General features: G+C 34.5%; 1 protein-coding gene across 2 annotated transcripts in view; it reads left to right on the top strand.

The window, feature by feature from the left end:
* PAX3 (paired box 3) overlaps window positions 1-13,266 on the top strand; it is a 97,520-nt gene extending 84,254 nt beyond the window's left edge. For both annotated transcript variants that reach the window (XM_081956381.1, XM_081956380.1), the window contains exons 8-9: window positions 9,928-10,174; window positions 11,834-13,266. In XM_081956381.1, coding sequence (XP_081812507.1) covers window positions 9,928-10,174; window positions 11,834-11,868 — 282 coding nt within the window. In that variant the 3' untranslated portion in view covers window positions 11,869-13,266. The remainder of the gene's footprint in view (window positions 1-9,927; window positions 10,175-11,833) is intronic.
* The last annotated feature ends 10,593 nt before the right edge of the window (window positions 13,267-23,859 follow it).

Genomic DNA, 23,859 nt, shown 5'->3' on the forward strand with positions numbered 1-23,859 from the left:
ATTAGTACTAATCACTAAAAGGGGCAGAATCTTACTGAAAAATGTCTTCTTTCTCTGAAAACATTAAAACAAATCATCTGTCTAATTTCTCTACCAACAGTTTTGGGGGAAAAATTTGAAGCCAGATAATCTTCAGAGAGATGAAAAGATATGCAACATTAAAAACAGTGCCAGCAATAGCACCCTCCCTCATGTCTAATAATTGAAAATCCAAAAAACCTCAAAAAAATGACTAGAAAGAAGTTTTCAACCATCCAAAAAGCTTCTTTGGAGGGTGGGGGTAGGAAGCAACTTTTGAGAAATTGCAAGACAGATTTTGGGCCTGTATCACATTGGCATAAAAAGTATCTCTTAATCTGTACTGAAAGAATGAACAAGAATTCAGCTGAGTTCTAAAGCTGTACGTCTCAACTTCTTTCAGATTTAGAGCAAATCTGTATTTCTCATCAGGTTGACTGATTCTTTTTCTGGTATCTGTTTTAATCATTAATACCTGATGGTGGTAAGGGCTCTTCTGCCACAAATGGTTGATCTTTGCTGAAATAAAGATTAATGATGTCAAGATTCCATGTGGCCTTTGCCACCTGGCCCTTTCAATGTACGGAAGTATCTCCACTTGTAGGCAGTCAGGAAGGATAGCTGCTACAGTTGAAGACATATAGAAAGTATTCGGTTGGCAAGGTTAGTTCTCAAATCAGTTATATGCATTTTTTAAAAAATCCATTCTGTAATTCCAAGACCAGGACAGTACACATATAAGAGGTATATAATATATGCAATTTACATAAATTTTACATTTGGATATGTTACGTATAGCATGTTGCTTTAAGTCATCCAGGTAGACTTTTTTGGAAGTTGAGTCATGACAACTGGACTTCTTTTGTTTTTGGTTTGATATGTTTTGCTGTGTAGAAGCTACTTGGATAAGCAGCAAAACATTTCAAACCAAAAAGAAAAAAAAGTCATCTTTCAGACATCAAGTATAGCACATATATAAATTGACATTTAATGTCAGCTCTTTTTATTACATTTTCTAGGTTCATATAACAACTTTCAGACTATTGCTGTTTTTTCTGCAAATGAGACAAAATTTTATTAGTTTCTTTTGATAAACACTTGTGAAGCCTAAAACACAGAGGCAAAGCTACGACTTGGTAATGCCTGCTGTGAACGTAATAACACTGCTGATTTGGTATATTCCTGAACATTTTCTTTTCAGAAAAAAATGACATTAAAATTCAGTGTATAATACTGTTCATTTATTAATTTGTTTATTGCTTTGCTTAGGATTTCAACATTTAAGATATTGTAACATATCTTTGCAGTTTTTCAAAAAGACATGTCAAGTTATTTGCTAATATGTAATTTGTACATTCTAAAAAGCCAAGAATCATAAGTAGGAATTAAAAGCACATTAAACAAACAACAACACCTGAATGGATACCTTTTATTAAAAAGAGGAAAAACATCTATGATCTAGAGGTAGCATCACAGACCATTAAGCAAATATATTTTTGTTGCTATTATATTTCTTTGTTTTCAGAAGACATTCTAGGGAGAATTTATATTTGAGGAACCAAAATAATTTCTCATATATTCATTGATATGTGAGAAAAAAGGGATAGAAATATTTTCAAAAAATATTTTTATGTCTGAAAAACTCCAGCTGATATATTATTTTAGCATCAAAACGTCATTTTCAATCATTAGAAATGGCAATTCCTAGATGCTGCCACTTACAAACATTATTCCAGGAACTACTGAGGAGTTAGGCAAAGTATAGTGAATAAAGTGGATTCTTTAGTGTACACTTAAGCCTGTATAAAAAGTATATGGTATGACATCTGTAGCAGTGCACAATTTCCTCCTCCGAACCTCTCAAATTGGGAACAAAGGAAACAAAAAAAAAATGATGCTTGTTTTGGCTAAAGAAAGTGAAGTAGACTTTACCTCTGGCATTTAGAGTGGATTTATTTTTTTCTTTAAAATTGGATATTTTGGATTGAGATCAAATTGTTGAATATTGACAGCCTGATACATGAACTTAACTGAAGCTTTTGGATATAAAATACTTCATTGTAGCCAAAGTTACTTTAATCTTAAATCTAAATCTAAGAAGTTCATATAAAGATTCATAGATTTTGCCAATTTCTCATATACCACAGTATGTCATTTTTCTATTACTGAAATTCATCCAGGAGTTAATAAACTACGATATGTACAAACTTTGAGAAAAACACTGAGATAAAATAAATACTTGTTGAACAGCTTGAAAACAGCAGCACTTGTATTTGTTACTTGCTGTTAAATTTAATTTTATATTACTTATTTATTTATTTATTTTCACATTTCCATACTGCCCATCTCCCTCAAAGAAGGACTCAACAAATAGATGGAAAAAGACTATGCATTGGGTTCCACAGAAAGTGTGGTTGGTCCTCCATTTGTTGTGTTTATGTAGTGCACATGAATAATACAGTTAGCTCTTGAATTACAAATGAGATTGAGCCCAAAATTTCTGGCTAAGCATGACAGTTGTTAAGTGAATTTTGTTCCATTTTATGTCTTTCTTGCCACAGTTGTTAAGTGAATACCTGCAGTTGTTAAGTCACTCAGTTGTTAAGTGAATCTAGCTTTCCCATTAATTTTGCTTGTAAGAAGGTCATCAAAGGGGATCGCACAGCATGAGACGCTGCAACCGTCATAAATATGAGTCATTTTCCAAGCATCTGAATTTTGATCATGTTACCATGAAGATACTGCAATGGTTGTAAGAGTGAAAATTGGTCATAAGTCACTTTTTCAGTAATGTTGTGACTTTGAATGGTCACTAAATGGACTGTTGTAAATCAAAGGCCTGTATATGATTAAATAATATAAGTTAATGAAGCCAAGGAGAATTATTTCTGCTTCCTGAATATTTAAAATGAATCACATATGTAGCCTTTACGGTAAAGAATGAAAACAAAAAAAATAATTGTACACATCATTATTACAGTATCATCTTTCATAGATGCCAATCTATTTCTTTAAGTATATGGAATATCATTCCAAAATAAGGAGGGGTAGAATAGATCATTAGCAGTGTAGCAATAAGACAATAGAATAAGAGGGATAAAAAGGGTAATCCTTAAAATGGATGCAATGAAGGAGTAAATCGGGGAGATGGTGGCCTAAAATATTTTATCTGAGATAATAGTTGATTGTAACTCTAAAAACTGGGTTCATTGGCACGTGTGAGAGTCAGTGAGATGATCTGCAGAATTTTATCTCTTTTCTGGCGAAGGTTGTTATTATTATTGTTATTATTTTAATTTTAGTGAAAATGGGGAGGTGGGCTTCCCTAGGGAAAAAGGGATCACAGCAGGTAATGCCATCCATCTAAGCAGTAGTTTGAAATGTTCAGTGCAGTGATGAATGAGAGTATGTGACCCACATCTGTTTTACATTAAAATGGATCAGTGCCCTGACATCCTTAGGAGCATTTGTCAAGATTCCCTGGACAGAGCTTCTGTAAATTACATGCTGCAAATGTGTCAGGGTCAGATAAGAGGGTGTCATTAACTTCGCTAAAGTTTACTCATGATCCTATCACTAGAGTTTAATACTTTAACAGCCAATAATTTTCTTGGTGTTGATTCATTAAAAGTTTCAATCACGATAAGGAGAGAGCGAGAAAAAAAATAGCCCCCAAATACAGAACATACTTCCCTCCGTCAACTACGTTGCAGACAGAGTTACAGAGCATATGACATGCAAGCATGCGTAAATGAATTAAAACATGTGGGGATTTTATGCCAGTCCTATTAAGTCACATTGCATTGCATTGAAATAACAGAATTTGCACCCTTGAGACTAGGTATGTCCTGTTTAATAATGTGATAGATTCGTTCTTTGGAGAATTCCATGCTATATACTGAAAATGGAATCAGAGGTGAGTTGCTGCCAGTTTGGCCCAGATCCCATGTGCAGAAGTGTCACGCGTGCGCAAGAGCGCACCCAAACTGGTAGTAAAAAAAGTGGGCAACCCACCACTGAACCCACTACATATTTTTAAAAAGATTATATATATTTGCTGTTTTTCAAAGAAGAGTTATATAGCAAATATATAACTTCTATGGCAAATATAGAAAAGCAGCATAGCACTTTTGTTGTAAATCAATACTATTGAAAGGCTCAATCTAATTAAAATTATACACCGACCATACCCCCTAAGGAATTAAAGCTGGGTAAAAAGGCTGGTTTAGATCCTGAATCAAACTTGACACTTGGACAAAATGAATCTATAAGAGAGAAAGAAAGATATTAAACTTTCCTGACAATGATCCAGAACTGATTTTCCACCTTACCTTGTGGGATTTATTTTCAATCTTTTAGTCTGGCCTACTGCCCTAAAAGCCCTGATGTCTTCCATCTAAATCCTAACAGGGCACTAACCTATTCAGTTTTTGAGGGTGAGCCAAGTACTGTCACTGTTCTCAGACGCTTTTACATTACAGTGATCCTCATTTAGTGACTATAATTGGCATGTGCAACTTGGTCATTAAGTGAAATGGTCACTAAGTGAAACCACATATGTGCTTTTTATCTTACTTCAACTTTTCTTTGCTTTAAAGTCCTTTACAAAGATTGTAAATGTAAGGAGTGGTTGTAAAATTGCTTTTTCATCACTGCAAACAGTCATTAAATGAAATTGTCACTAAATAAGTAGTACTTGTACTGTATATAAGCTTAAAATATAATTGTGCACCAGTAGTTCGTATTTATTTATTTATTTATTTCATTTATTTATTTCATTTAATTATTAAATTTATATACTGGGGCATACTACTAATATGAAGTCAGAAATTGTGCACTAATTACAAGGCATCTGATATTTCATTCCCAGCATTAATGAGAGTTCAAATACATCTCCAACTCTCTGGTCCCTCTATCAACAGCACCTAAATTGTGTAAACTTCTTCCAAAATCAGTATCTTGGTCTTCATTATTTGAATGTACCTAGATGTTTCTGTACAATCAGGACTTTAATTCTGCACATTTAATATTTATTTTCAGTATTCATGCTAGATTTCATTTTCCTTATTTGTGATATCTTCAGTTTCATTACTGTATTGTTTTATATTTTAGAACTGCTAGATATTTATGAGTCAGTGGATGTAATTAATAAAAGCAATAAATATAGAGGTATTCTCTATGAAGAAAAATTGCATGCTGCACTGGAAAGATTTCATTTTATTTTATTTTTGTTAAAGTTACATAAAAATGTGGCATAAATCACTGAGTTTGATCTTTGATTTAAAGGGGAAATTTTTTTCACTTTTCATCTAAAAGTGAAGTAGTAGAACCACTAAAAGTGGAGTAGAATCCAATTTAATAATGCATTTGATTCAGCTGAGATTTACGTAGATATGTAAACAAAAACTGAATGAAGTCTCTCAAGGGGAAAAAATAAACTCCAAGTTAGTTAGTTTCTGAGATTTTTTCCCTTTCTTTTTTAAACAGTTAACAGGAATGAATCCATATTCCAAACACCAAACACATGAATATATTTATTTCATATTTGTTTCCCTTTTTCTTTCATTGTTGGAAGTTCAAAAGACAATCATTTAAATGTATGATGCGCATAATGTACATAAAATAATATTGCCTTAAAAGAACTTCAAAATACTATGGCCTTTTATCAGATTTGCTAAAATAACACTGTAATATAATAAATGGAGAAGTTGTTTGTTTTTCAACAATACAACTTTTTAAAGGAAACCAACCACAGCAGCAGTAAGAACCTTGGGAATCATGTCAAGTTGCCCACGGTGAGATCGGTAGCAAATAAATTTAACAAACAAATGAATAAATGAATAAATAATATAAATGCCCCCCACAACCCAGTTCATTTTTCTTTGTTATATAAATCTCAAAAGGTGGCAACAGTTAGATGGCTTTGATTGACCAAAGAAGCTAAGCGAAGTGGACTTAATCCTAGTTAGTACTTGGATGGGTTACTATCTCAGAAGGCTAAGACTTTTGACCATAGTAGGAAGTAAATAAATAGATAACTTCATCCCTCAACAAGGCAATGGCAAAAAAACACACAAAACCCTTCTATACTGCTGTCAGGATAACCGCCTGGATGCTTTCACTAGGAGTCAAACTTGAGGACACCAATTTTTGTCACTTTCATGTATTTGTAAACTAACAATAATCTAAATTGCAAAGATATTTTATTTCCAGAAAAGGCAGCACTTTAGAAAAAAAATATAAGTTACAGTTGAATTTATATCACTAGAAAATGCAGGAATTGGAAATGTCTTTTTGTATGTTATTCTGGTTGGGATGGGAAAGAAGAAGAAAGCTACAGGTGCCATTGGAAAATACCTCATTGGGGAAGCATACTGCATATTATTTATCCCTTGCAGACTCCTTGGGAATACCAACTTTTAAATGTGTCTCAGAATAAGTTCTCTATTAGCCCAAGCGATTGGTGAAAGCCAACAGTGCCCTTTCAGTAACTCCTTGTTCCCGTGCTATAAGGTCATGACACATATCACAAGGCAGAGTTTCTGCCTTTAGGCAACTTTCCTTATGACTTTCAAAGAGAATGGTCCCAAAATCTAATTATTTAGATGCTAATCAACTGCAGCACTATTTTGAAAGCCTCGGAAGATATTTTTGAAACAATAACTTTAGTAGCGCTGTTGCTTTTTTCATCCTCAAAGGTAGAGAAGCACTGCATAACACCTATACTTGATAATGATGATTAAAAACTTACTTTAATTTAATCTCCTTACATTTTTTAATTAAGTTTAGACAAGATGGAAGCAAATTTTACAATGATTGTTAAGAATTTGGAGATGAGTAACCCTTGGTACAAATGAAATATAAATTACAACTATTACAAAGCTTAGAACAGAAAAGAGGGCCATCATAACATCTTGATAAATTGAATGAAGTCTTGGGAAGCATAATTCTACTCTACCCCACAGATATTATGGACCAAAATACCACTCAATGCTACTCAAAGAGATACTGGCAAACAGAAAGACAACACAATAAAAGGCAGAACTCCAGATTTATTCAAAAATTATGGATTGAAAAATCTAATTTCTGTATGATATTTTAGTAAAAAATTAGCTTTTTATAAAATTAGTTTTAGTCAGCAAAATTTGACCTCCTAAAAATTGTGGTACATTCCTGAACTTAAAATTGTAGAGTTATAATAATATACTGCAGAATTAAATTTGGGGAAAATGTGGATTTATTTAATTGCAATTATTTGCCTTCTGCTATTTGAACAACTATAGCAAGTTAACAATAGTATATTAAAAACACCCATAAAATGTATTAACAATGTTTAAAAATCTCTGAAAATGTGTTCCTGGGTTTTTAACACAACATCCCTCCCACGCTCTGCAGAGGAAAAAATCCTGTTCTTCTCTCTTCCAGTGTATCAACTGTGGGAATTGATGTAATTGTTTTAAAAAACAACTAAATCTAATTATTGAAAGTAGTAAATGGAATTTATAAATTCAACAGCTGTTTTCCAAATTCATTTACTACAACTATTGAATATTAACAGGCTTGCAACATATGAGATGGGTTTTGTTATTGTTTGCTTTATTTTGCTTTTTAAAAAAGAGAGTAAACAGCATTTGTAGATTACTTTGATTTTTTTTTGGGGGGGGGGAGAATCATTGGACTTTGAAGTTGTATGCCAGCTGCTTGCATTTATATCATGTAATGCAAAAATCCGTATGGGGCAACTCACAAAATTCCAGCGAGTTTATAAAGGGATTTATTCCAAGTTTAGTAAGGCTGTAGCCATTGAGTGAACTCTGGGGATTTTCATTTAGAGTGAAGGGTCCAACTGAAAATTTCATCTACTTAGTGTGGCCCTAATTTCCTTTATAAGAAAAAAAATGCCTGTATCACTGTGTATAACATCTGCTAACTATGTTTCTGTAGCTTCAGAGAAACTAGAACTATGGTAATGTAAGCTTCACCACTCCCAAGATTCTTCTCCAGATAAAAATCTGTCCACTCTACAATCTGGAAATCTATAGAAGCTGCTACAAATATCCCTAGAGAGATTGTGGCAATGGAAACCCAGAAAACAGCATCCTTGGTCATAACCACACATTGTACATTAAGTCATCCGTTGAAGACACCCACCTTTTATCCTTTAAGAAGGAAGTCGAGGATATTCTTCTTCTACGGGGATTTTTGGGATGAGTGTATGTTAAAAAATAGCAACACATTTTTAGATTTAAAAAAAATCAATAATTTTATGGATGTTTTTAATATTGTATTGTAAACTTGCTAAAGTGCTCAAGAAGGTAGACAATTCAATTATTTTTGCAAATTAATACACTCATGTTTTCTGCAAAACATGCTATCCTAAAAATCATAGGTTTTCATCATTAATATAAAAAGAAAATTGTCCCATGATTTTGAAAAGTTTAAGAAGTGCTGTGGTGCATGTTCAATAACATGAAATAATATAATAAATATAATATAATATATTAATATGATATGATAAAATAAAGTAAAATAAAATTAATATAATATAATATAATGTAATGTAATGTAATGTAACATAACGTAACGTAACGTAACGTAACATAACATAACATAACAACATAACATTACAATACAATACAATATTATAATATAATAATGCAATGCAATACAATACAATACAATATAATGATATGATATGATATGATATGATAATATATAAATGCAATGTTAGCATAGCATAACAACATCATATCACATCACAACATAACATAACACAGCACAACACAACATGCAGTGCACATCGAGATTTAAAGAAAAGGATTTTCATTTCAATATAATCTATTTCTCTCTATATATGTATATATGTGTATGTAAGTTTATATACTGTATATTGTGTGTGTGAGTGAGCTCTTTGCATTTATGCAGGCCTTGCAGAGCACATCAGAAATTTAAAGAAAAGGATTTTCATTTCAATGTTCAAGAGTAATAAAAATACACTACAGCTAATGACTTTTGTTGCTTAAATGTTTGGGAGGTTGTTGATTAAAACAACCAAACCAAACACATCTCTCTTTGAACCTCCACAGGGCATTTCTAGTTCTTCTGACTATCTTTGATCTTGCAACTGGTTTTAGTTTCCCTTGTAAATTTAAAGCCATAATTTCTCAATCAAGTTTAAAGAAAATTGTAGTTTAGATTTGGTGCTGTCTTTTCTTTGCTGGTATTACTGTGCTTTTGCTCTGTGTATTATTTTAAAGGATGTCATTGGCAGCAGACAAGCGTCTTTGCCTGCAACACAAGGTAACAGGCAGGGATGGGAAACAAAAGAGTGGGGCCAGAATGGCTGTGCTTGCTCCTTCTTTGTTGTGTAAGAACATAAAATATTAGAGAGGTTTGTATCTGTGTTATAATATGTACAATATTGATGTTAATCAGGGCACATATTGTTTTTCCCAGCTTGGGCATCTGCTGCCATGTGACCGGAAAACAAATATACTCTTTAATGGAAAAACCAGACTCCTCCAGTTAAATAACTGTTGCTTCTTGTTTACAGAACAATAAATAGGATAACAGAATTTTAAAAAACTAACATTATAGAATACTTTATTATAGAGTTCTTTAAAAATAATCATGCTGAAAACATGTTACATATTTAAGATGTCATTGTGATCACACATTAGAAATCACACATTAGAGATTTTCCAGGATAAAATACAGAATGTTTGTATATTAGAAGAGAATGCCAGTTATATGTTATTACTGAAATTTGTATGATGTATCTATTTCTTTTTGGAATCAAAGAACAGAAACCAAGTAGCTATAGAAATAATAAAGTAATTTGTGGATTGTTTCAAATATAGCTTTCGTGCTACTTAATCTCACCTCCTTTCCCTTTCCTTTTTATTTTAGGTAATGGGCCTCTTAACTAACCATGGAGGAGTCCCTCACCAGCCCCAGACTGACTACGCCTTGTCACCACTAACTGGGGGTTTAGAGCCAACTACCACAGTGTCCGCAAGTTGTAGTCAAAGACTAGATCATATGAAAAGTTTAGATAGCCTTCCGACATCTCAGTCATACTGCCCACCAACATACAGCACTACTGGTTACAGTATGGAGCCTGTCCCAGGCTACCAGTATGGGCAATATGGACAAAGTGAGTATTAAGTCACCAACAATGTATGTGTGTTCCTGGAATCTATGTCTTCATCACATAATCTGGCTCTTTTTTTTAACCAATTAAGAATCTCATTCAAACAATGAACAGTCATCAATTGCATAACAATTAATGTGCTGGTTTGGACTGGGAGGAAACAAGTTTAAAACTATCCTTGGTTGGACAAGCTAACTGAGTTGCAGAATTAGATTGTTTTCCCCAAAAATCTCACTATTGTTAAGCTAAAATTGGAGGCAGGGGAACTGTGCATACTGTCTTAAGCAGTTAGACAAAAGGTTGGACCAATTTATGGCCAATTTATGAAAAATATTTAGTCATAAACCTGCGGGAGATTAGTTCTGGGCTGACAACTCTATTTAGAAGCTGAGTCCTTTCTACTGTTCATGGTGATGATCAGATAAGTATAGTTCAACCTAGCAACTTTTCCAGGAAACCTGATGATGCCAAAATGATGACACACACGATGACATAATTGTGTAAATACTGTGATTACATACTTGTGTCAGGATATCTTTCTTAACAAGTATTTATTCAAAGTGTTTCTGTGATTACATTGCCACTCATGTATCGCCATTAGCCTCTTCCTCCATGGACACTCATATTTAGTTTTTAGCCAGATCAGTAAAGTTGCACTTATACTGGTTTGCACCACAGTGGATGCAACACCTTAATCAATCCTTTCCTACCCTGGCCACATTGAATAACCTGTATGAACAGTTATCAGTCCTAATAGCGATGGAGGCCATTCAGGATATCTGTAGGACACCTGGTTAGGGAAGACAGCTTTGATGTATCTCTTGATGATTTGGAAGATGCTGTGTGTACAGTATTTTTAGTGACCTTGTTGTTTCCTAAACGGCCTTCTTTACTGTTTGTGGGATTAAAAATGTAATCCAGCAATGGCTAGAAGAAAGAGAGGAAAGTGATATCTTTTTCAGCAAAATTTGATGGGTAGCCAGATCCTATAGCAAATTCTGTGGTATATAGCAATAAGAATCACACCATTGTACTAAAATGTAAGTTTTGAGAGATATGAGAAACTTGGTACTTTAAAAAAAACAAATTTGATTAAAACTTGATGGGCTCATGATGCTTCTCAAACCACAAAATGCATACATGTAAAAGAGATATATTTGATAAACATTATATTTCATAATAACATATAGCATAATATTTTCTTGCAATAAAAATACATTTTCTTCCTATTGTAGAGATACATACATTTGCTGCTATGACAGTAGATTATTCCAGCAACATTTCCTCTGCATAATTATTTTCTAAAGTGATGTCAACATCTTGATGTTATTAATTGTTGAGACATGAAACCTGATTGCCATTAGGTAAAACAGAGGGGTTGTCCAAAATGAAATAACCACTGGCATTCCACTATTAGAAACACATGTTCTTAATGAGGTCAGCTCAAGAATCATTATAGTATATAATCCCAGATACATAGAGTTTTGTCAAACCTGTCTAAGAATAAGCATATTAGTCCCTTTCCTTTGATATATTACTATTAAATATGACAATGTCAGCCTGTAGTTGACACTGCCCCTTGCTGTGGGGTTGTCACAGCATGACTTTAAAAGCTTATTTTGCTTCTTCTTTCTTTTTTTCTTTCTTTTTTTCTTTGTACAGGTGCCTTTCATTATCTGAAGCCAGATATTGCATAAGGTGAATGGTCCATTTCACATTAAAGTTGGTCTTGGTCCTGGTCTCAGTCCAGTATTTGGAATGGAGCAATCTTCTCACCAAAACGAGGCCTAGAATGCAGAGATTGTACTAGTGATAAATGGGACTATTCTTTTCTCGTCAGTGCTTTCAATAAGGTGTTTGAACATGTTGGGTAAAGCAGCTCAGAAAATAAAGACCACAAACAGTGCTACAAATAAAACAGTTCAGTTCACCATGGCATTAGCTAAGAACAAATAAGAATATTAATTTTCACACTGCTGGGCTGAAGTAAGCATTCCATTTTTAGATTGATGAAGATTCATGGATTAACTTGGACATTGTGATCTGAGTGCTGCAAAATTAGAGCATTTTTTTTTAAACTTTCAGTGCCGACTTTTGATAGTGCCCAGTTTGCTAAGCATGGGCTGAAGAATCTTGTATAACACACTGGAAAATGACCTTGAAAGGAAATGTTAAAGTCTGTAGGATGCTAGACTAGATGTTTGAAGACTTCCACAAATAAGTTATTGGTTATCTTCTTGTTTTTGTAATCCTGTTGTTGCTCAGTGTCACATACAAAAGGACTTTTCTTCATAACAGCAAATGACATATTTTGTAACATGAAGAAAAGTTTTGCAAGATTGTTTGTGTTTGAAATTTTCCTAGTCCATGTTACCTCCTGAAAGAAAGAAAGAAAAATACAGAATAACTTTGATTTCTATGACTGCTTAACAATGTGCAATATGGCGTACCTCACCAAGCTTTGGTTGCATCCAAGGCATTATATATAGAATCAAAATTATATTTTTTCCAAGTACTTTTATTTTTACAATACATATTTCACTCTTTTAGTATATAGAGGTGTCACAGTTTGCTTCGATGATCTCCATTTTATTAGATCAAAAGGGACTTTTGGGGGAAAATACATTTAAAATGCTTATGTTTACATACTTTCTAGAAAATACAGGGCATAAATCACTATGTCTCTGTAGTTGTCATGTAATTTTAAATTATACAATTGCATCTTATATACTTCAGTGGAAACCAAGGTTTACATACATTTTATGTTGTGACATTTCCAAATGTCAATAAATTTGTCTTTTGAAATGTTAGGAGGGACAGGAAGATGGCAGGCAGTGTTATTTATTTTTCTTTATTCTTGGAATGGTGAGTGAGGTAGAGCACAAATTCATTCCTTTTAGCATTCAGTTCAATGAAATTAGTAAATTAGTAGGACTAGGATATCGTACAGAATTTAGTTCACACATTGGTCTTAAAGAGTGATTGAACAAAATACTATCTTTATGTTACATTCTCTATCAACAACACATGTGTTGTAAAAACAAAAAAAATCTCATATTAAAAAAGCGCAGTAAATATTTACTATTTATAATGAATAAACAGCTATGGAAACTTGCTAAGCACTTACTGCTTTTGGTGATGAATTTTGTGAGCTTGTATCGTTACAATATTTTAAAAAACATTGCTATTCATCAGATAAAATATATATGATATTTTATCATAAAAACGGAGAACAATGAAGAAAAATCTTTGTGTTCTTCACCTATGGAGTTTCTCAATCATCCAGGTCATGGTTGTCCCAAAGGTGCTTTTCCAAAAGGCAACTAGACTTGCTTGGGTTTGTTCCTTGAAAACGTTTCACTTCTCATCCGAGAAGAAGAAGCTCATTAGATGAGAAGTGAAATGTTGTCATGGAAAAACCAAGAAAGGCCAGTTGCCTTTTAGTTAAACCTCTTTGTATCCATTCTAATCTGGAGTTCAACCTTGTCACAATATTGCTAATCAATAATATTGCCAATATTGTTGTTTTGAGAACTGAAGATACCCTCCGCCCCGGGTCTTGTAATGCTATGTGGGAATGATCTTGAATAATGAAGGGAAGAGATGCTATCAAGAAAATGAAAAGGGGAAATCCTTAGTTGCTTAATGATCAGAGGGAAAAAAAACATACTGTAGGAAGGCCCGCCCATTATTAATCAGGGGATTAAGTTCCAGTGGGAAGTTTGTATCTTCAGCCTTGCAAGATTCTGTTAATGTAGCCTTACAGTAAATTAAAATGAGCTCATTTAGTCATGTTTCTTGTCTGGTTTACCTGGAAGGGCTGACATCAATTTTGCAAGTTGGAAGGTACAAACTTCCTATTGCCGCTTGTAACTGCCTGATCAATTAGGGCAGGTTTTTCCTAAGTTACTTCCTCTGATTGTAAAACCACTGCCACACCAGCTCCTGTCTGTTTCCTATCTCTTCCACTCGAGTAACTCAAGGTCATTCTCACATATCATTATACTAGGACGCAATTTATTTGAAATTGAAGCAAGCTATTATTTCCTTTGAAATGCTATGGGTTTGTAACACTTGTGAGCATCCCATTTCCAAATAAATCCCCCTTATTATATGTTAGGGGAGAAGGGCTGCAGCTAGCATTCTATCTTCATTTTTCTTGGAGAGAAATTTTTGTGACCCCTTCTACCTTGCCTCCTCCCCAGAAGGAGATGTGCCAATTAAATTATGTTTATGGGGTTCTGTTTGTTATCAGCATTTTGAGAACTGAAGAAGTAAAATCTATCACAGGTTAATTTCATACTGTTTGTGATGACTGGATGAATGGAAATAAGATATGTTCTTTGTCAAAGCAGTGGTCTATTAAGCTTAGTTCTGCACATATGGATTATCAGGAGACAAAGTGATTACTGCTGTCCCCCCCTTGAAATAAGAGAACAAGGGTTTAAGACGCTTTTAACTGATCTTCTGTGTTATGTTATCTTCAAGTGGTAGACCTGGTAGCTTGGTATTACCACTATCATTTTTTGAATTATTGACTATTGTTTCAGCTCTTCTGAATCTCAGGTAAGTATCCTTTACACAGCCCTACATGATGTTATGTGAGATTAATCTTTAAAAAATCCTTAATTACTGTGCTTCTCCCCTGTGCTAATGTAATCTATTTTTTTTAAATGTTCAAGTTTAACTGGAGCCAAGTTGGTCCTCAGGTTTATTCTTCAATAATCCATTTTCTTCTTAAAGTTGAAAAATAACATACAGCAGGATTAAAAATCATTACTAAAGAATGTGTCCTGTTCTGCTCCACATATGCATACACCCCAAGGGTTGAAGTCTTTATAGGGCTTCATCAACTCCAAATAGGATTCCCAGTATTCAGTCCTCCTCCCCCAGGAAGTAGTACAAACATCATCAATCCAATTCTCCCATCTGGAAATGCAGAGAAAGCCTATAAAGTCCCCTCACCAAGTTCAGAATACAAAGACAAGTTCACTATCCAAACACAAATAACCAACACCAAATCCAAGTCAAAGGTCGAAGAAGTAAGTCTAAAGTCCAAAAACAGCATCCAAATCCATGGCAAGAATCACAATGGCTGAATGAATGCACTGCAGAATGCACTGCAGAAACTGATAGGTTGTTCCCAGTGATAATGGGCTCCATGTACTGGGTTAAATAGCTGCTGACCAGTTTAGCTCATCAGAGGGGAGAGGTTGCCGCCTCACAAATAGCCTCACCAACCTTAATTGTGCCTGCCTCCTCTCAGCCCTGCACATTTGTGGATCAGATGGAGGAGGCAATTCTTCTACATCCCCTCTGGCCATCTGCAGCTGTGAACCTTCTCTGCCTTGCTCTTCCCATGGGGGATCTGGTGTTTCCAGCTGCAATTATGCCTCTCCTTTTCCTTATCGGCTGACTGTCTGGATGTCCTTCCGTCAACCTCTCCACTGAGCCTGGCCTCTTCACTCCTGGCTTGGAGCTGTTGGCAACTTACCTATGCTGTTCTTAGAAGTTTGCTCCCCCCTCCAAAGTCCCTGGGGCTGGCTCTCCCTCATCATCCAATGTGGTGTTGAGGGAGGCCATCAAATGACTTGATTGCCAAAAGGTTTTTTGAAGTACCTTTTGAAGTGGATTCTGAAATACCTAAAAGATAGAACAGTTTTAAGATATCCATCTAGCTTCAATCTTTCCTTTTTCTGTGATTTGTACCTTCATGCTTTTTTTTTATTCTGGCAAAATGAAGTACAAGGGAAAAGTGGCTTGTCTATCTTTCCTCTAAGATGTTTTGCCTTATAGAATTTGGATCATTCCAAATTAATTTTATTTCCTCCAGGAAAAGTCTCAGAATAGTACTAGTACTACTACTTTAAAGGTAGCTCAGAGTAGGTGAGAGAAAATAATTTCCAAGAAAATACAATAGTAGAGTTGGAAGGGACCTTGGAGGTCTTCCAGTCCAACCCCCTGCCCAGGCAGGAAACCCTATACCGTTCCAGACAAATAGCTATCCAACATCTTCTTAAAGACTTCCAGTGTTGGGGCATTCACAACTTCTGGAGGCAAGCTGTTCCACTGATTAATTGTTCTCACTGTCAGGAAATTCCTCCTCAGTTCTAAATTGCTTCTCTCCTTGATTAGTTTCCACCCATTGCTTCTTGTTCTACCCTCAGGTGCTTTGGAGAACAGTCTGACTCCCTCTTCTTTGTGGCAACCTCTGAGATATTGGAATAATGCTATCATGTCTCCCCTAGTCCTTCTTTCTCTTAAGCTAAACATACCCAGTTCCTGCAACCGTTCTTCATATGTTTTAGTCTCCAGTCCCCTAATCATCTTTGTTGCTCTTCTCTGCACTCTTTCTAGAGTCTCCACATCTTTTTTACATCGTGGCGACCAGAACTGAATGCAGTATTCCAAGTGTGGCCTTACCAAGGCATTATAAAGTGGTATTAACACTTCACGTGATCTTGATTCTATCCCTCTGTTGATGCAGCCTAGAACTGTGTTGGCTTTTTTGGCAGCTGCTGCACACTGCTGGCTCATATTTAAATGGTTGTCCACTAGGACTCCAAGATCCCTTTCACAGTTACTACTACTGAGTATGGTATCACCTATACTGTACCTGTGCATTCCGTTTTTGTTGCCTAAATGTAGAACCTTACTCTTTTCACCATTGAATTTCATTTTATTAGATGGTGCCCAATATTCAAGTTTGTCAAGATCCGTCTGTATCTTAAGCCTATCTTCTGGAGTGTTGGCTATTCCTGCCAGCTTGGTATCATCTGCAAATTTGATGAGTTCCCCATTTATTCCCTCATCCAAATCATTGATGAAGATGTTGAAGAGTACTGGGCCTAAAACAGAGCCTTGGGGTACTCCACTGCATACTTCCCTCCATGTAGATGCAGTTCCATTGAGAACTACACGTTGAGTGCGGTTGGTCAGCCAGTTACCAATCCATCTGGTGGTGATGCTGTCTAACCCACATTCTTCTACTTTATCTAGTAGTAGGTTATGGTCTACCTTATCAAAAGCCTTACTGAAGTCCAAGTAAACTATATCAACGGCATTCCTCTGGTCCACTAATTTTGTCACATTATCAAAGAATGCAATAAGATTAGTCTGGCATGATCTGTTTTTGACAAATCCATGTTGGCTTTTGGCTATTACTTTGTTTGCTTCTAGGTGTTCGCAAATTCGTTGCTTGATTATTTTTTCCAGAATCTTTCCTGGTATTGAGGTTAGGCTGATAGGTCTGTAGTTTCCTGGATCTAATTTTTTCCCTTTTTTGAAGATGGGAACCACATCAGCTCTTTTCCAGTCCTCTGGTAGTTCCCCGGTGTTCCAGGATCTCTGAAAGATATAATTCAGTGGTTCTGAGATCTCGTCTGCTAGTTCCTTCAGAACTCTGGGGTGTAATCCATCCGGTCCTGGTGATTTGAACTCATCTAGGGTAGACAGGTGCTCACTTACCATTTTCTTCCCTATTTCAATTTGTGTTCCTAATTTTGTGGTGCTGCTTTTGATAGGTTGGACTGTTTTATCCCTTTGTGTAAAGACAGATGCAAAACATGAGTTAAATAGTTCTGCTTTCTCCCTGTTGCTTGTCACCTTCTTGCCACTTTCTCCTAGCAATGGACCAATTGTTTCCTTAACTTTTTTCTTGTTTTTAACATGTTGGAAGAAGCTTTTTTTGTTAATTTTTACTTTTGTGGCAGAACACATAATATCTGTTTGGCTATTTTCTGTATTATTTTTATGGGGAAATTCTACTAAATTGCAAAATGAAAGAAACTGAACATTAATTTAGACATATTTGGAATTATATGCTTTGCTCAGGAATTCCATGGGACTGACTTAACCCTGCTAACCACCGCTGAACATATGGGCTTTGGTGCGCAAATTAACAAACACAATTAGGTTACATGTACACAAAGAAAGACATGAGCTTTGAAGTTAATGTAAGGCAAACTATTGGTTTCCTTTTCAAGATATCTCTACTGAAAACTTCATTCCTTCAAAAATGAGACTGAAGACAGGGCACTATGATCCAACTTTCATACTGCTAAGGTCACCATGAAAATACAGAAACTATAATGCAATGGTGCAAGTACACATTAAACAAAAGACTCTTGTGAGATAATTTTACAGCAAAATAAGGTAAGTGTTCATATGAGCTGGTGTAATTCCAAATATTGGAAATTTTACAGTTATTGTGGACAAGGCCTATCAGGGATTGTCAGGAAAAATCAGAATAGAAATGGGAAGATATATTTCATTTGACCTTTACTGACTAATTTAATCAAGTCAGCCTGATATACCATATGAAAGAACATCTGCTGATAAGAAAGAACTATAGCTTTCTTTGTCTTGGATCTGGAAGTAGCTCAGAGGCTTCATTAACCATTCAGTGTCTTCAGCAAATCTTAGACTCATACTGTGCAACTATTTCCTTTTCCTTACAGAAGGACATATTTCCATTCTGCGTCCTTTTGAGGTACAATTAACATGCCACACATTACTTTTGTAATTGAAAATTTCAAATACCTTAGTCCTTGGCACTGTGGAAATGCTTTTGCTTGCTTACAAACCATTTCATATTGGTAAATAAAGTGATTATGGATCTCATCTTGTTTGAAATGTGCAAACAACTGTACCCAATTTAAAAATATTATTGCTACCAAAAAATCCCTAACAAAGTAAAGACAAACTGAAAGAAAAAAAAAGTTTCTAAGACAAACTTTAGCAATATGATGCAATAAAACAGGAAGCAGGTTGATTAAATAAATAATTACTAAGGTTATAGTCATTTGTTTTCCATGTAACTTAGAAAACTGTTTATCACCTGGAAATGTCTGCATACTTGGCTTACAATTCAATGCTTTATTAAATAAATGCAATATTAATTTATTATTTACATAGTTGCCAGCCTGCATAATAGTTAATAGACAAGTGTGTTAAACTAAGTCTTAATGTCAAAAATAAAAGGAGCATCACTGTGCAATTCTTAACCCAAAAGCACTGCAAACAGTCCCCCCCACCACTTCTTATACAGAAAATCTATTATGCTATGGATAGTTTTAAAGAAAGACACAATTTTAAGCAGGTGAAAGGGTAGTTGCCTTTCTTATGTTTGAGAGGTAATGATTATCTCAAGAACATTCTTGATTTAACCTTGAGCTTAATTTTTTTTAAAAATGTATAGGACAAATTTATGGTCAAGCAATCATTTACGATTAGACATGAGTGCTAAATCATACATGCATGTCTCCAGGGGATATAATTCTGAACTGAGTAGCTCAGAATAGACATTCATGTGTTTCTCTTAGGTAGCTGGCTAGTTTCTGTTGGGAAAAATAGTATGAATTTAGACTGTGTAGGAATGTCTTTGGACTTTCTGAAGATTGCACTTCCCACTGAAATCATTTCTACTTTAAAAAAATACAAAAAAGCACCTCTTTGAACCTACAGTAGTTTCATGAAATTTAAAACACAAGACATAAAACATGATCCCCTACCATCTAGAGCTGAAGAAGCTCCTTAGATAAGAAGCAAAACTTTTCAAGGAAGAAAACCAAGAAAGTTCAGTTGCCTTTCAAAGAGCGCCTTTGGGACAACCATGATCTGGATGACTGAGAATCTCCATAGATATCTAAAACAAAAGAATAGCTACAGATCTCTGCGATATAGAGGACAACCAAGTTTGTACCCAAAATATGACGGGAAAAAAAATGAAAGAATCATACTTTTCTACATGAATGAATAATCTACAGTATGGTTTGGTGATAGGCATGATTAGAATTCTCAGGATTCTAAATGTAACAGTAAGGGAAAAAATGAAGAGGGAAGAAAGCAAAGCTGTAAATTAGTAGCTAATACAGCTGTGCAAAACACTAGAAAAAGGTACATTTTCAACAGAACACTTAACTTTGAATTTTACAATGAATGCATACTTCTGGCTTCTATGACTGTTACACATACAGTTCCCTGCTTTCTCTGTGGAGCCATAGTGTTTTGCTGGTTGATAATACTGGGAATGTTATCTGCATGTTTATAAGTGCAGCGACAGGCTATGTCAGCTTTCTAGCCACTAGAAGATATTACCTCTTAAATGTGTTACCAATATCTTAGCACATTATAAAATTATTTTGGTACTGTGAATAATTTATTTGTCAACCTAGGACATAAAATGGGCTCTTAATGCCACAAGAGCAGAATCCATTAGTAAATTTGGTTTCTACCCAAAAATGGATGAGATGCAATTATGTAGCCCATGTTTGGCTATTTTGATAATTGGTGTGGTCATTGGTGCTCCCTGAACTTGGCTGTTTTCTTGCAGACAATTTATTATCCGGTTGGGTAACTAACATTATCACTGCACTGCAGGAAAATGTGATCTAATTATGTAACGAAACCTCTGCAGGAAAACAGCAAAGCTAAGAGTGCAACAAGGACACCATAGTTCACCCCTATATTCTCTTCTGATAGTATCTTGGTTATCTCTGCTTTAGCCCAATCCATGGAAAGTTATGACATTTTAATCATGATAAAAAATAGATTTATCCATTGGAAGTAATAATAGTGTATGGGAATGCTTTAATCTTCTGACCCTTAATGATTAATTAGTTTTCATATATCACAGCTAAATAAATAGTTACATAGATATTAAAAAACTGTATTTAAAGGGAACTCATCAACAGTTGTTCATCAAATTTGAGGAAATATATCATAACAAATGCTACATGGATCTGTGTCCTCTACTGCTCATTTTTTCTCTAATTGATGGGACAGAATTAGGTGGGGTAATTAATGTCTTAGAAAACAGAATTAAATTCAGAACTGTCAATGGGACGAAATGAGCTGAAAGTAATATTAAATTTAACAATGAACAGCACAAAAATTCTTCACTTGTTTAAAGCATTACATAAATATATACAGATAGGGGCTATCTACATATCTGGTGGAAATGTCTATGAAGAAGTCCTCGGAAAAACAGTTGATTGCAAACTATATTTTAGCCAGTAGTATAATGCAGTTATAAAGGATGCAGATGAATAATCAAATAAAATATAATTTCCAATGCATGGGAAAAAAATCATTCCATTTTATTCTACTTGGGTTAGACCCTATCTCAATTATAGTGTCCAGTTTGGGATACTGCAATTTAAACAGGAATCAGAGAAGCTTTAAGAAGTCCAGAGAAAGGCCATGTGGTTGATTAATGGACTACAAACTAATCTCTGTGAAGATATATTATATGTTTAGGAGCTATATATGTTTAGCTCTGAGAAAATACAACTGAAACACTCTTAAAGTACTTGAAAGGTTATCACATAAAAGAAGAACACACTCAATGTTCTAGATTACATAATAAACTTGTTCCAGACTGCAGGAAAGTGGCCAGTAGGTTGAAAATATAGAAATAGAGATTCCATTTGAATACTGAAAGAAACATTGTGATGATAATAATAAAGAAGTTCTGTAGTAGAACTATGACCCAGAAAGACTGTAAACGAGTCCTCTCTGGACCCGTTAAGTGAATGCTAATTACTATCTGTCTGGGATCCTTTAATTTGGATTCTTGCACTGAAAGCTGATCTCTAAATAGCCTTCTAACTCTATGATTCTTTGATTCTGTATTAAATTAGTCTATTTTGTTATCATCTCATAGGTTGTATAACTATAACTCATATTCTTTCCATAATCTCATCATGATTCCCTTGGTGGAAACATGAAACTGTATTTACAGATGTCTATAGTATCATTTGAAAAATCACTTGAAAGGAATGTATTTATCCTAAAGACATCATGTATGTATGCATATACAATATATAATTATATAATCTTACTTGTTCTTGAAACAATTGGATGACCAGTCTGTAATGGAGTTTCTCCATTATGGGTACTCACCAAATGCGGCCCTTGAAACTTCCAGATTTCTCCCACCTACGATACTATTTTTGAGTATTTTAGGACCTAATAACTACATATCTGGAATGTATCCATTTAGGGGAATGCAGCTGTCCTGAGTGACCAGTAGCTGGTTGATGACACCAAATATGATTAGGTAATTCTGTCTGGAATTAATAAAAGGAAGATTCCACAAACTACATCTTTATGCATATAAACGTCTTAAACTTATACAGAGCAATGTTCGGATTCTGACACGATTTAGTGTTTCCCAAGAGAGGAAAATATAGGTACATATTTAACTATTTATCATCTTAAATGGTAACTAAATATTGTGGTTTCAATTATGTATCAAGGAACAGTACAAAAAATGGAAAAAATAAACACATAGTAATCTTACTGAAACAGAGTTCCATAGTATGGTATGATATTTACATCAACTATTTTTCTGATTAAGTAGGTTGATACAATGGATGAATTAGTACTGTAATTAAATAGGAACTGAATGTATGCCACTTTAATTTTTGTAGAATTAATATAACAAATAAATAGAGGTACTTTTGAATGGGTTTTTATGAATAATTGAGGCAAGTAGAAAGAACAAGCTATCCCTTAAGTATGAAAGAAGAGTCATTCAACCACCAGTCAAAATTATAAGATTTAATTAAAATATTATATGGAAAAGTAACAATGAAAAGTATATTTACAAAAACTGAAAATAAACATTGAGTGCTTAGTAGCTCACACTTACATTAAAAAAATTATAAACTATTATAAATTATGCTGAAGCAGCATAATTTAGAGTTTAAACTGGCATTTACAGTTAATGTAAACTGGCATTTACAGTTATAGTGGTGTACCTAAGGGACTGAGATCAAATGATCTGTCCATTGACAAATTGGTTAAAGTGTTTGTACTTTCAATTTATTCTAAGTGTTGAGTACATTTACAGGAAGGGATCCTACTTACTGTTAGTAATGGAAGCTGGATTACATAATTCTCTTAATGTTTTTTTTTTAAGAAGGGAAAGCATTAATTGCATTAGAGTGAATTTTGACAATCTCCTAAAAGATTAACTACATAAAATGCTGTATGAGTGCCCGTGTAAGTCTAGAAGGCCACTATATAAATGCCTCTCAATAAAGCATACATGTGAACACACATTCACACACTCATACATAGATATCTAAATATTGCCAAATTTTGCAGTTCCTGCCTTCCTACGTTGAAAGGTTTCAGATGAGAATTGTGGGATACTTTAAGGCTTGGTGATCTCATGAGATTTAGGACAGGGCAGTATTAAAACATATATTAAACATATTTTTTATTTTTATTTTATTTTTAAATTTGGGTCCTGACAATCTGCTGACCCCTGTGCTAGTCACTGTGATTTATGGCTGGTAGCTATGTGAGGTCAGAGAGACCTGCAGTTTTAAAAGGCACAGCATGTTTTGTGAGGCAGTCTTTGTTCTTCAACTGATGTTTATGAACAAGATAGCCAAAGGTTTCATTTATATGCCTCACAATCTGAATATAAAACTTGTCATCTGTAGAATTTAAATGATAAAACTCATTTTATAAAAGAAATGGAACATTAAGATATTTGAACCAATCACAGCTGAAACTGAAACTATTTGTCTAGCTGACACTGATGTAACAGTTACTTACAAAGGACCACTAGTATATCATAGGTATGAAACAATGATCTGGATACTTAGTTGGGGAGGTTTAATACAGAATAAGAAGGTTATGTTCCACCAAATGTGGAAAGGCATATTTGTAAA

The sequence above is a fragment of the Natrix helvetica genome, assembly GCF_964273705.1.
Source record: "Natrix helvetica genome assembly, chromosome: 5".
NCBI lineage: Eukaryota > Metazoa > Chordata > Lepidosauria > Squamata > Natricidae > Natrix > Natrix helvetica.